Raw genomic sequence first — 14,446 nt, 5'->3', positions numbered from 1 at the left:
CACACGTTAGCTTGCTGAGCGGGCCCTAGTGAAATGTGCTAATAGTTTAATTTGTCTGTGAGCAATTTTATCTTCATTTATAGGCTACAGACCAATACACTTGTTTTGTGTTTGTTTTTGTACATAGTTAATAATTTAACATTTCAGACATCTTTGTCATTTGAAACTTTTGCGTGTTTAAAGTTAACTGTTAATTTGTGATTGTTTATTTCACTTCCACTTGCCTTTGGCAATGTTAACATACAGTATATTTCTCATGCCAATAAAGCCCATTGAATTGAATTGAGAGAGAGAGAGACATAGTTGTCTCTCTCTCTCTGACCACTGTGACCCAAAATTATGGAAAGCTTTGACCATGTGCAGACTCAGTGAGCATGGCCTTGCTATTGAGAAAGGCCGCCGTAGGCAGACATGGTGCTCAAGTAAGACAGGCTATGTGCACACTGCCCACAAAGCAAGGTGGAAACTGAGCTGCACTTCCTAACCTCCTGCCAAATGTATGTCCACATTAGAGATGCATATTTCCAGCAGATTACACAGACCCACAAAGAATAAATAAATAAAACAAATAAAATGTTATTGATTGGGTGAAATACCACATTGTACAATCATAGCAGCAATATTTGTGGCCTATTGCCACAAGAAAAGTGCAACCAGAGAAGAACAAGCATCATTGTAAATACAACCCATATTTATTTATTTCCCCTTTTGTAGTTTAACTATTTGCACATTGTTACAACACAGTATATAGATTGACATACTATGACATTTGAAATGTCTTTACTGTTCATTTATTATCTATTTTACTTGCTTTGGCAATGTAAACATATGTTTCCCATGCCAATAAAGACCCTTTGAATCAAATTGAATTGAGAGAGAAAACCGATGGAGATGAATGCAATAGACCTATGTGTACACTACTTGAAGCATATCTATGTGTCAATCTCATTGAATGTTTTCAGGTATGAAGGTAAGACCCAGATGCAGACAACATCAAATTAACAATAGTTTAATATTCCAACAGGGGCAGGCAATAGACAGGTCAAGGCAGGCAGGGGTCAGTAAACCAGAGGTAGTGCAAAGGTACAGGTCGGCAGGCAGGGTCAGGGACAGGCAGGTGTGCTCAGAGTCAGGACAGGCAAGGGTCAAAAGCGGGAGGGCAAGAAAAGAGAGACTAAAAAAAGCAGGAGCTGAGACACAAAACGCAAAATTATACCAGATTGATGCTTATCAATGATATCATGCTGAAAAGTGTTAGTTTCTACTTAACAGGGTAAAGGTCATAACCCATCAAAAGGAATCTAATTTGAATAGGCAGTACCAAAGTAGAATCAATCCCGATTCAAACTGTGGCAGGATCATTCCTATGTGTTGTTTCCATCTTTTGAAAAGATGCAGAAAATAAACCTTGGCAACACATCACTCAAAGTCAACAGGTATAATGCATTACGATGTAGTTTTAACATGTCATAAGCATGTATGAGCCCTTTATAATGTTTTATAATCATCTCAGTTGAACATTTGTTACATAGACAGATATATAATATTAAGCTTTATAATAAGACATAGAGGCGCATACATACTTATAACAAGTAATAACACAATTTAACTGTCAGCTTAGTTTTACCGAAGTGTTAGAGAGCATCTCAGCTCTTTCCCCCTCTCTTCCATAGATCTTGCTTCGTATTCCCCTCTTTTTACTCCTATATGGTCCTGTGTGGCTAGTTGGTGGAGCATGGTTCTTGCAATTTAATGAGCATGGCTCTTGCAACTTAATGATCATGGGTTTGATTCACACTGGGATGAACCATATTGAAATGTGTGCATGCCCTACTGTAAGTTGCTTTGGATAAAAGTGTCTACTAAATGGCATATATCATATTATTTTCTATTACTATGTGCACCAACTCTTATCTGTTCTCCTCCCCCCTTCTCTCCTGCTCACTATCTCATTCCTGTCACCCATCAAATCACTCTTTGCCCTTTCCGCGATAACATGGGACGCTTAGCTGCGTTACTATGTTTTTTGTAAGTCATCGCCCTTCTCTGGTTGCGTGCTATTCTTATTTTAGCCAGGCAGCTGACATATGAGAGGTCACACTGGGAGGATAAATAGTGGCTCAGGCAGGCCAGAAGGTTGTCGCAAACTTTAGTCGGATCTTCTCTCCTCTCTTCTCCCAGCTCTCCTACAACCCTCCAAGGTAAAGGAATCAAATCATATCTTAATTTCTTGATTGTACTTTATACTTTAATATATATGCAGTATGAGTGTGATATCTAATTGAAAGAGGAACTTCTATGAGACTGCAAGAGCCAATGCCCGAGTAGGATTTTCAGCAGCATTGTCGTTATTATACAATCAATGACGCATCAATGCTAACAAAAAGATTATGCATTAGACACATCTCTATGCTCAAAACATTCATACAAGATTCATCTCTTAAATGCTCACTCAAGTTAGCATACCATAATGTTGCTTTGCTGCATTTGGTATCATTGCTTCTTTGCTTTACGCTAGCCTCCTTAGACCATAGTTTTTGCTCACGCTGTTAAATGTTTTAACTTAGCCTATACTGTACTTATTAACTGCACTGTACTTCAAAAATACTGCACAGAATGAATTCTCTATATAGCTCTGTCAAATCAAAGTTTATTGGTCTTAGTTCTGAAACCACCACACTGAGTTAGCATCTGGAGGGGCCTGCACACACAATACTTTCTACACCTACATATGTTTCAACGTTTATATTTGGTTAAACCTCTTGGATTGATTGGTACTGTAACAAGACGGGGTTTGGATAAAGGAGGGGTAGTGTGGAGGGGAAGGGAGCACCCAAAGGAAAGGTCAGGGTTAAGAGAGGCTAGAAAATCAAAAAGGTCATTCACATGCCCAGCAATATGCAACTTTTCAGGGAAGTCAGGAACCAATATACTCAGGCAGTTAGGAAAGCTAAGGCTAGCTTTTTCAAACAGAAACTTGCTTCCTGTAGAACTAATTCCAAACAGCTTTGGGACACTGTAAAGTCCATGGAGAATAAGAGCACCTCCTCCCAGCTGCCCACTGCACTGAGGATAGGAAACACTGTCACCACCGATAAATCTATGATAATCGAACAAACCCAGACAGCTGATGTTCTGAAAGAGACACACAATCTGGATCCCTACAAATCAGCTGGTCTAGACAATCTGGACCCTCTCTTTCAAAATTTATCCGCCAAAATTGTTGCAACCCCTATTACAGTGTAAATCAATCCCAGAACAACAGCAAAGGACCTTGTGAAGATTCTGGAGGAAACAGGTACAAAAGTATCTATATCCACATAACCTGATAGGCCACTCAGCAAGGAAGTTGCCACTGCTCCAAAACCGCCAATAAACAAGACAGACTATGGTTTGCAACTGCACATGGAGACAAAAATTTTACTTTTTGGAGAAATGTCCTCTGGTCTGATGAAACAAAAATAGAACTGTTTGGCCATAATGACCATTGTTATGTTTGGAGGAAAAGGGGGGAGGCTGGCAAGCCAAAGAACACCATCCCAACCGTGAAACATGGACTGAAAATAGATGGCTTCATGAGGAAAGAAAATGATGTGTATATATTGAAGCAACATCTCAAGACATCAGTCAGGAAGTGAAAGCTCGGTCGCAAATGGGTCTTCCAAATTTTCAATAAGGCTACCCAAAATGTTTGACCCAAGTTAAACAATTTAAAGGCAATGCTACCAAATACTAATTGAGTGTAAACTTCTGACCCACTGGGAATGCGATGAAAGAAATAAAAGCTGAAATAAATCATTCTCTCTACTATTATTCTGACATTTCACATTCTTAAAATAAAGTGGTGATCCTAACTGACCTAAGACAGGGAATTTTTATTGGGATGAAATGTCAGGAATTGTGAAAAACTGAGTTTAAAGGTGTATGTAAACTTCCAACTACCTCATCCCCATATTATTACTTACCCTTTTGCACCCCAGTATCTCTACTTGCACATCATCATCTGCACATCTATCACTCCCGTATTAATGCTAAAAATATATATATTTCACCTCTAGGGCCTATATATTGCCTACCTCCCTACATTTGCACACATTGGACATAAATATAAACATCTTTCTTTTCTTTTGTGTTATTGACTGTACGTTTGTTTATGTGTAACTCTGTGTTGTTGTTTTTGTCGCACTGCTTTGCTTTATCTTGGCCAGTTCGCAGTTGTAAATGAAAACTTGTTCTCAACTGGCCTACCTGGTTAAATTAAGTTTAAATAAATAAATGCCTGTCATGGCTGTGGGGGCAGCTGCTGCAACAGATACCAGAGCTTAACAACAACAGTTACACAGCACTCTCAAATGGACAGACATACAGACAGACAACCACAGCTACACAGAACTCTCAAACAGGCCTAGAGACAGACGACAACAGTCCATATAGCTCTCTCAAACAGACAGAGAAACAGAAAAATAATATGGGCATGTTAAGCTTTCATATTACAAGAGAGGAAGATAGACAGACAGACATACTGACATAAAGAGGAACATTCAAAAAGACACACAGACAATCATCCAAATGGACAGTCGTCACTAGTTGCCACAGCCACAAAGTCAAATGGCCCGCCTACTCGACCAATCAGATGAGGGAGTGTGATGAGGCATATGCCAACCGGCTTGCAGGAACAGACGAGAGACATGCCTTTCTTTTATCTAGTGATCCATCAATGGTTTGGTCATTTATTAGATATATAAAACCAACTGTTATAAATGCAAAATGTTAATGGGACATCTTATTAAAACTTAAATATCATGATATTTGTCCCAAAATAGGTTTACTCCCATATCAGCATTAGTTTAAAAATGGCGTGTAGACACACAGATTGGCACATCTTGTGTTTAGATGTTTTTCTTCAAATTCCACAAGTCATTTATTTATCCACAATTACAAAGTTTCACAGAAATGTTCATAAATTCTATTTTCTTTTTGGAGTATATCTGATTTTTTGGCTGATTTAAGATGAAAGCTTTAACCCTGCTACTATATTTGGCACCTAGGCACTTACTATAGACATTTACTTATTTAACTTTTCATAGCCTTGCAGTCCACCTTTTTGGTATTTTGCACAAGTTTCCATCTCTGTACAAAGCTCTTAAAGCCATGGAAGATAATAAAACATTCAATAATAATAATTCTCTGGCCTTACATGGCACTCTTCTAGACACCCAAAGCTCTTTACAGTGTAAGGGGAACCTCACCACCCTAACCCCGCTTACATACTCTTTAATTGGGGAGGCAGGTTAGCCTAGTGGTTAGAATGCTGGACTAGTACCCGAAAGGTTGCAAGATCAAATCCCCCGAGCTGACAATGTAAAAATCTGTCATTCTGCCCCAGAACAAGGCAGTTAACCCAATTATCCCACTCTTCCTAGGCCTTCATTGAAAATAAGAATTTGTTCTTAACTGACTTGGCTTTAAAACTGCAAAGATGTCTCTCCACCCCATGGCAAAATGTGTAGACTTGCATGACATTTGTTAAAAAATTGTCAAATGCCCGTGAGGTGGGGGGGCAACCAAATATCTGTCTCTATGCACTTTTGTGTATCTCAAGCCCTCTTTCTCTCCTCAGAACACGTCATGTTAACCAGTGTCTCCTGCCTTTTCCTTTCCTTTAGTCAAGATGCCTCACGCATTCCCCTTCCTCACTCCTGACCAGAAGAAGGAGCTTAGTGACATTGCTCACAAGATCGTCGCCAAGGGCAAGGGAATCCTCGCCGCTGATGAGTCTACCGGTATGCAAAGCGTGGCAAAAATCTTGGTTGCCCACACAGGCACATTATAGAATGAAAAGTCACACATGCAGAGGCATACTCATAATCAGAGCAACATTGTCCCAATAGCTTTGTTTTTTCACCTTATAACTTCTCAAAAACATCCCATTAGAATTATAATAATAATCACAGTGGTTGTCGAGGGTGCAATAGGTCAGCACCTCAGGAGTAAATGTCAGTTGGCTTTTTATAGCCGATCATTCAGAGTATCTCTACCACTCCTGCTGTCTCTAGAGAGTTGAAAACAGCAGGTCTGGGACAGGTAGCACGTCCAGTGAACAGGTTCCATAGCCGCAGGCAGAACAGTTGAAACTGGAGCAGCAGCACGGCCAGGTGGACTGGGGACAGCAAGGAGTCATCTTGCCAGGTAGTCCTGAGGCATGGTCCTAGGGCTCAGGTCCTCTGAGAGAAAGAAAGAAAGAGCATACTTAAATTCACACAGGACACCAGATAAGACAGGAGAAATACTCCCGATATAACATACTGACCCTAGCCCCCCCGACACAAACTACTGCAGCAGAAATACTGGAGGCTGAGACAGGAGAGGTCTTATTGGACCATTTCATATTTGGAGTCCACCAAAGAAGAAAAGGTCAAGAAAGTCCTCTTCTCACTTTCAAAGTCTAAAGCAAAGGATGTGTATGGTCTTGTTAGCGTATTGTTTTTTAATGACAGAGACAACCTAGCCACCCCATTTACCCAGATTTACCTAGACCTTAAACCTTTCAATGCAAGAAAGTTAAATCCCGAAAGCATGAAAGACTGCCATCGTGTCCTCTGTACATAAATCTGGATACCAGCAGAAAGTGACCAACTACAGGCCTATCAGTATACTCCCGGTCATCTCTAAGGTTGCTGAAAAAGTTGTACTGGAACAGCTCACAGCACACCTGAACACAAGGACTCTCCCTTCACCCATCCAGCTTGGGTTTAAGGTGAACCACTCAACAGAGACAGCATATTTCTATCTCCTAGAGACGATCAAGGCCAAACTGGATACAGGAAGCCTGGTAGGGGCGGTCTTCCTCGACCTAGAGAAGGCATTTGTGTGCCAGGGAGTGGAGATCCAGATGTACGCTGACGACACGGTCACACCCATGGAGTGCTGAGCAAGTGGCTTCCAAGTTAACATCTGTCATTCCTTAAGAGTCTATTGAGTCTAATGACGCACATGATGGTGTTGTCTGTGTTGCTCTACGACTCTCACAAGTGTCACGGGACTCATCTGAAGGTAGCCCATACAAATGAATGGAGCCAACAAAAAGATGGGGTTAAATATGCTTCCAATAAACAATAATACTACCTTAAATCTCCTAGATATAGGACAGACACTTCAAAACCTTATTCCTTATCATTTATTTTGGGACTGTCTTTTTGCCATTTATGAATGTATTGTTCATTGTGTTTCTATGGGCTACAGTAGTAAAGGCCAAATTCAATACTTTTTATACCTAAAGGGGTGCTAGAATTCTAAATCAAATTGCTAAATGATCCATAGTATGATTGCCCCCCCGCCCAACCTAGAGGGGTCCTAAAATTCCAAATCAAATAAGTAAATGATCCCCCCACCCCACCCCAACCACTTAGGCTTTTAGAGGTTATGGAGAATTTTTCAGAATGGCACGACTCCTTTCTCACCCTAAATGTGGTAAAAACAGTAGCCATATATTTCTCCATCAAACAAAAGCAGCAAGTCTACCCCGACATCCTCATACATGGCCAAAAGATCAAAACCGTCATAGAATTAAAATACCTCCCACTCAACTTTAAAAAATCAACACAATCAAACACAATCAAAGCCAGCCTAGCCAATTTCCAGTTAATAAGAAACTTATGCTATGTTAGGGTCTTCTCACATGTCTGGTCCCAAGCATGTGAGACATCCCTGAAACCTCTCAAATCACTCGACAAACAAGCACTCAAAATCCTGTACAAAAAAAACACAGCACTACCACCACTGCAAAATCCTCACTAAGTTCAAACTGTTTAGGTTCGACAACATTCTGTTCTCAGATCAACTGCCTGGTTTACAACATAACTAATTATCTAATAACCCCTCCTCTGAGTGTTTTTGTACATTTCTGCTCCAAGACAAATAGGAGGTTAAAAATCACCTTAGGTAAACAAGGGACTCTATCATCTCCAGACGGTCCACCACTTTTGCACAATTGGCCTTCTCATTTAAAGCAGCTAAGAAATGAAATGGCCTCCCCTCTGCTCTGAACATGTAACAGCTTCCAAGCCTTCTCAACAGAGCCACAAAAATGATTAAGTCCAATCAGTCATGCTTTTACTGATTCTTAACCTAAAAGGCCATAGTAACTTTTAATGCAACATAAGACACATTAGGACATACACATGTTCAATAACTGGCCAATATTTTTGGTTTGTTTCTTAAATATTTCACTATTTTTATCCAACAGAAATGTGTTTCTATGTGCAATGTGTTGACTTCCGTGTTGAAAAATGTATAGAAGATAACGTTAACGCTATTTCATTCTGCGGATCTAATCCTCACTCCCTCTCTCACTTTCCACCCAACAGGCAGCGTTGCCAAGCGCTTCCAGAGCATCAACACTGAGAACACAGAGGAGAACAGGAGACTGTACCGTCAGCTGCTCTTCACCGCTGACGAGCGCGCCGCTCCTTGCATTGGTGGTGTCATCTTCTTCCACGAGACCCTGTACCAGAAAACCGATGCCGGCAAGACCTTCCCCGAGCACGTCAAGTCCAGAGGCTGGGTTGTAGGCATCAAGGTTGACAAAGGTGTTGTCCCCCTCGCCGGAACCAACGGAGAGACCACCACCCAGGGTAAAGAGGAAGAATAGAACATCTGTGGGATTCACAATTAATCTAAATACATACAGTACAACATCAACATACACGCAATCAATGCAACATACAATCAATCCCATTTGTTTATCAAGTCACAAAATGCCTGAATAGTATTCCAACCTAGATACAATGCACACATACAATACAAAACCTTTACAAAATGCCCTCCCATACTCATCTCTTTTTTCTGTCCCTGCCTCCATCCTTTTCTCCTTCAGGTTTGGATGGCCTGTATGAGCGTTGCGCCCAGTATAAGAAGGATGGTTGCGACTTCGCCAAGTGGCGTTGTGTGCTGAAAATCACCTCCACCACCCCCTCTCGTCTTGCTATCATGGAGAATTGCAATGTCCTGGCCCGTTATGCCAGCATATGCCAGATGGTAAGAATCACATAGAAAATATCCTCTCTCGAGCCGTCAGTGGTCTTGTTAAATCATTAGCTTAAGTTGTTAAAAAGCACAGTGTCAACAATTGCATGTTTGTGTATTCAATTCACCTATGAGCCATAAGTTACTTTCAAATCATTGACTCTCTGTATACATGTGGGTTACACTATATTAACTTTCATGAAATAAGCCATTATAAATGTATTAAGTGCTTATAAATTCTTCATAAATTATTACAAATATTATAAATACATACCTAAGTGTTATTAAAAGTGTATAAAGTTAGTACCAGAACCAAGCAACTCTTTTTAGTTATTTTAAAGATATGAACGCTACAGTATGTTTTGTCATGAGTAAGGTACAGCAGATTTTCTGGTATGTGCCTGGCCTTACTTGGTGGCTCAGTGGGTAGTGCGATCAGTGAGATATTAAGATAAATGAATCGAGTCAAATGTTTGGACACACCTACTCATTCCAGGGTTTTTCTTCATTTTTACTATTTTCTACATTGTAGAATAATAGTGAAGACATCAAAACTATGAAATAACACATATGGAATCATATAGCAAACAGAAAAGTGTTAAACAAATCAAAATATATTATATATTTGAGATTCTTCAAAGTAGCTACCCTTTGCCTTGATGACAGCTTTGCACACACTTGGCATTCTCTCAACCAGCTTCATGAGGTAGTCACCTGGAATGTGGAATGCATTTCAATTAACAGGTGTGCCTTGATAATAGTGAATTTGGGAAGTGTATTTTCTTAATGCATTTGAGCCAATCAGTTCGTTGTGACAAGATAGGGATGGTATACAGAAGATAGCCCTATTTGGTAAAATGCAAAGTCCTTATTATGGCAAGAACAGCTCAAATAAGCAAAGAGAAATTACAGTCCATCATTACTTTAAGACAGGAAGGTCAGTTAAAATGGATCGTTTCAAGAACTTTGAAAGTTTCATCAAGTGCAGTCACAAAAACCACCAAGCGCTATGATGAAATTGGCTGTCGTGAGGACCGCCACAGGAAAAGAAGACCAAGAGTTACCTCTGCTGCAGAGGATACGTTCATTAGAGTTACCAGCCTCAGAAAATGCAGCCCAAATAAATGCTTCACAGAGTTCATATAACAGTCACACCTCAACATCAACTGTTCAGAGGAGATTGCGTGAACCAAGCATTCATTGTCGGATTGCAGCAAAGAAACCACTACAAAAGGACACCAATAATAAGAAGAGACTTGCTTGGGCCAAGAAACACGAGCCATGGACATTAGACCGGTGGAAATCTGTCCTTTGGTCTGATGAGTCCAAATTAGAAATGTTTGGTTCTAACCGCTGTGTCTTTGTGAGACGCAGAGTAGGGGAACAGATGATCTCCGCATACGTAGTTCCAACCGCGGAAGCATGGAGAAGGAGGTGTAATGGTGAGGGGGTGCTTTACTGGTGACACTGTCAGTGATTTATTTAGAATTCAAGGCACACTTTCTGCAGCGATACGCCATTCCATCTGGTTTGCATTTAGTGGGACTATAATTCGCTTTTCAACAGGACAATGACCAAACACACCTCCAGGCTGTGTAAGGGCTATTTGACCAAGAAGCAGAGTGATGGAGTGCTGCATCAGATGACCTGGCCTTCACTCGACCTCAACCCAATTGAGATGGTTTGGAATGAGTTGGACTGCAGAGTGAAGGAAAAGCAGCCAAAAAGTGTTCAGAATATGTGGGAACTCCTTCAAGGCCTTTGGAAAAGCATTCCAAGTAAAGCTGGTTGAGAGAATGCCAAGAGTGTCCAAAGCTGTCATCAAGGCAAAGGAGAATCTGAAGAAGAATCTAAAAACGAAAATGTATTTTGTTTAATTAACACTTTTTTGATTTGTTCAACACTTTTGTTTGGTTACTACTACTACTATGTGACATCATAGTTTTGATATCTTCACTATTATTCTACAATGTAGAAAATAGTCAAAGTAAAGAAAAACCCTTGAATGAGTAGGTGTGTCCAAACTTTTGACTGATACTGTATGTCAGTTAAATATCAAACAAGTAAATAACAGTAATTTCTGATCTCTTCACAACCATAGTTCAGGGACATCGGTTTAGCCAGGACTGCTCATTATTGTAGGTCCCAAAATCCTAGTAAAACAACACACACATATTACAAATCACACATTGGAAAATCACAATCTTAAAAAACAGTTTCTCTGTTTGTTTTTATTGAATATATAGCTGTAGAGGGATAGAGAGGAACGATAGAAGAGCCACCACTAAAGTCTTACTGTTCTGACTGTTAACTGTCATGATCAATGACATGCTCTGTTGGCTAAAAGTGTCTTTTAGTAGTCATTAACTCTGCCCTCTGCTAGCACGGCATTGTCCCCATTGTTGAGCCCGAGATCCTCCCCGACGGTGACCATGACCTGAAGCGCACCCAGTACGTGACTGAGAAGGTCCTGGCCGCAATGTACAAGGCTCTGTCCGACCACCACGTCTACCTGGAGGGTACCCTCCTGAAGCCCAACATGGTCACTGCTGGACATTCCTGCTCACACAAGTACACCCACCAGGACATCGCCATGGCCACCATTACCGCCCTGCGCCGTACCGTGCCCCCAGCAGTCCCTGGTGAGCGGCCGACAACACACTGAATACAGCCCAATATACAGTACAGCACGATACACTTATACATTTCAAAACTTCCAGCTTCACCCACTCACACGCAATGTTATCACACATTTTCACAAACACAAAAACTCGCCCTCTATGACTATGGCACTTTCATATACAGTGTTCAGTTACATTATTATATACAGCATGTTATTAAATATTTCACATACAAATGTAGACACAACAATTTGTTGATGTATCTTTTTTCAGTAGTTTTTTAAAATAAAACAACCCCTCTCCTTACCCGCTTCACCCACAGGCATCACCTTCCTGTCCGGTGGCCAGTCTGAGGAGGAAGCCTCCATCAACCTGAATGTCATGAACCAGTGCCCCCTGCACAGGCCATGGGCCATTACTTTCTCCTATGGCCGTGCCCTCCAGGCATCCGCCCTCAAGGCATGGGGTGGAAAGCCCGGGAATGGCAAGGCTGCCCAGGAGGAGTTCATCAAGAGAGCTCTGGTACGAACAACCAAAAATATTTTTCCCATTTATTTTCATATATTTTGCTTATGTTTTATATGTGATTATTTATAGCTGTATAGAGGCCACATCCCCATGGGAACAGACGTCAAATCAACATCTATTTCATGTTGATTCAACGTAATTTCATTGAAATGACGTGGAAACAACGTTGATTCAACCAGTGTGTGCCCAGTGGAATGTTTATAGTATGGATGTATAGGAAGTCACAATGTACAGTATATTCCACACTTCGAAAATATCAGCTGAATACAAGTTGATGTTGTGCTTCTTTCCTTCCACAGGCCAACAGCCTGGCCTGCCAAGGCAAGTATGTTTCTTCCGGAGACAGCGCCGCTGCTGGAGATTCACTGTTCGTGGCCAACCATGCTTATTAAGCATGGACACTCATCAGCATCCCTCTCCTAACCCTCCCTACACCCCCCTCCCCCACCATGGGGAGTGCCATGTTGTTTCTGGTACCTCCTAAAAGCCGTCTCTACTCGACCCTCTGCGACACCACTTGTTTGGTACCTCGATACGGAAAAAAATAAACGCAAACCTTTCTTTGGGCTCTTGGTTCAGAGAGAAGATTCAAAACAATTAAAGTTCTGCCTCCATTCCCTTAAGTTGAAATGATTTCCATCGCCATGTTTTTACCCAACATGCAACATTATTCCTTAGTCTGTAACACCTAACTAATGTAATGTTTGTACTGGAGCCTTGGAATAAAGCATTTTACCCAACATGCAACATTATTCCTTAGTCTGTAACACCTAACTAATGTAATGTTTGTACTGGAGCCTTGGAATAAAGTATTTTACCAAACATGCAACATTATTCCTTAGTCTGTAACACCTAACTAATGTAATGTTTGTACTGGAGCCTTGGAATAAAGTATTTTACCCAACAATGTGTTACTTTGCTTCCTTCCTTATTACATTTCATTGTAACTCTGAGAACTGATCTTACATCATTGAACATCCTGCTCGACTCAATGATCACTTCCTATTTATTTGGAATGTACTGTTGGATGTTGGAGCATCGGCCTCCACCACAAACTGACGGGAAGGTCAGGATGAACCAAGACAGGAGCAGTGGTTGAGGTCCTGGAACGACCGGTCAGTGGCAGAGGACCACGTGAACCACCTTGGTAGAGGTGGCAGAGTTGTAAAGAAAAAGCCAATAAAAATAAAAGATTAAGATGGGCAAAAGAACACAGACACTGGACAGAGGAACTCTGCCTAGAAGGCCAGCATTCCGGAGTCGCCTCTTCACTGTTGACGTTGAGACTAGTGTTTTGCGGGTACTATTTAATTAAGCTGCCAGTTGACGACTTGTGAGGCGCCTGTTTCTCAAACTAGACACTAATGTAGTTGTCCTCTTGCTCAGTTGTGCACCGGGGCCTCCCACTCCTCTTTCTATTCTGGTTAGAGCCAGAATGCGCTGTTCTGTGAAGGGAGTAGTACACAGCGTTCAAAGAAATCTTCAGTTTCTTGGCAATTTATCACATGGAATAGCCTTCATTTCTCGGAACAAGAATAGACTGACGAGTTTCAGAAGAAAGGTCTTTGTTTCTGGCCATTTTGAGCCTGTAATCAAACCCACAAATGCTGATGCTCCAGATACTCAAATAGTCTAATGAAGGCCAGTTTTATTGCTTCTTTAATTAGCACTGCTGTTTTTTGCTGGCCTCTCTCATCTTTTTAAGTGGGAGAACTTGCACAATTGGTGGCTGACTAAATACTTTTTTGCCCCACTGTATCTCATCTCTCGTGGTGCCCAGTCTGATTGTCATTTCTCTGGTTGTGGTCTGGTGTGCTCAGCAGAGGGGAAGAGCGAGATGTTTTTTTTGTATTTTCTTGTGACTATGGTATCTTATGTAGATGAGTTCATTTGCTTTCCATCAGAGGGATTGTTTGAATTATGTACTGAAGAACAGCTGTTGAAGATTGCTGAACACTACAAGGTTGAAATTAGTGATAAATGTCTAAAATTCTATTAGGTTGATATTGAAAGCCAATCTGATGGAGAGTGGTATTCTTGAAGTTACCACTGGGGCAGCCTCTGCTGAGGACTCGCCGTCTCCCTGTAACATTACAATGGCCGCTCCATCTGTTAGTCCTAGTAGTCGTCTTTTTGAACAGCAGAAAGAACTGCTTCTGTTACAGCTAGAGTATGACTGTGTAAAATATGAAAAAGAATTGGCATTTAAACAGAATTCGGAGCTTGCTAAAATCAAGCAGCAACAAGAGTGGCTAGAGCTGTCATGTCTTGTT

General features: G+C 41.0%; 1 protein-coding gene across 1 annotated transcript; it reads left to right on the top strand.

Annotated features, from left to right (window-relative positions):
• The first annotated feature begins 2,090 nt into the window (after positions 1 to 2,090).
• aldoab (aldolase a, fructose-bisphosphate, b) lies at positions 2,091 to 13,084 on the top strand. The gene is made up of 7 exons (XM_064950978.1): positions 2,091 to 2,201; positions 5,667 to 5,783; positions 8,367 to 8,633; positions 8,876 to 9,036; positions 11,408 to 11,666; positions 11,968 to 12,167; positions 12,473 to 13,084. The coding sequence occupies exons 2-7, from the start codon at positions 5,672 to 5,674 to the stop codon at positions 12,563 to 12,565; spliced, it is 1,092 nt and encodes a 363-aa protein (XP_064807050.1). The 5' UTR covers positions 2,091 to 2,201; positions 5,667 to 5,671; the 3' UTR covers positions 12,566 to 13,084.
• Positions 13,085 to 14,446: the final 1,362 nt, after the last annotated feature.

This window comes from Oncorhynchus masou, chromosome 31 (genome assembly GCF_036934945.1).
Source record: "Oncorhynchus masou masou isolate Uvic2021 chromosome 31, UVic_Omas_1.1, whole genome shotgun sequence".
Taxonomy (NCBI): domain Eukaryota; kingdom Metazoa; phylum Chordata; class Actinopteri; order Salmoniformes; family Salmonidae; genus Oncorhynchus; species Oncorhynchus masou.
This window is presented reverse-complemented; position numbering and strand designations above follow the sequence as displayed.

What these genes read in the sequence shown, in the direction of transcription:
- aldoab (XM_064950978.1), top strand. Translation starts at nt 5,672, where the DNA reads ATGCCTCACGCATTCCCCTTCCTCACTCCTGACCAGAAGAAGGAGCTT. An exon ending in CGGAGAGACCACCACCCAGG is followed by an intron (nt 8,634 to 8,875) that starts GTAAAGAGGAAG and finishes TTTCTCCTTCAG; the next exon opens with GTTTGGATGGCCTGTATGAG. An exon ending in AGTTCATCAAGAGAGCTCTG is followed by an intron (nt 12,168 to 12,472) that starts GTACGAACAACC and finishes TTCCTTCCACAG; the next exon opens with GCCAACAGCCTGGCCTGCCA.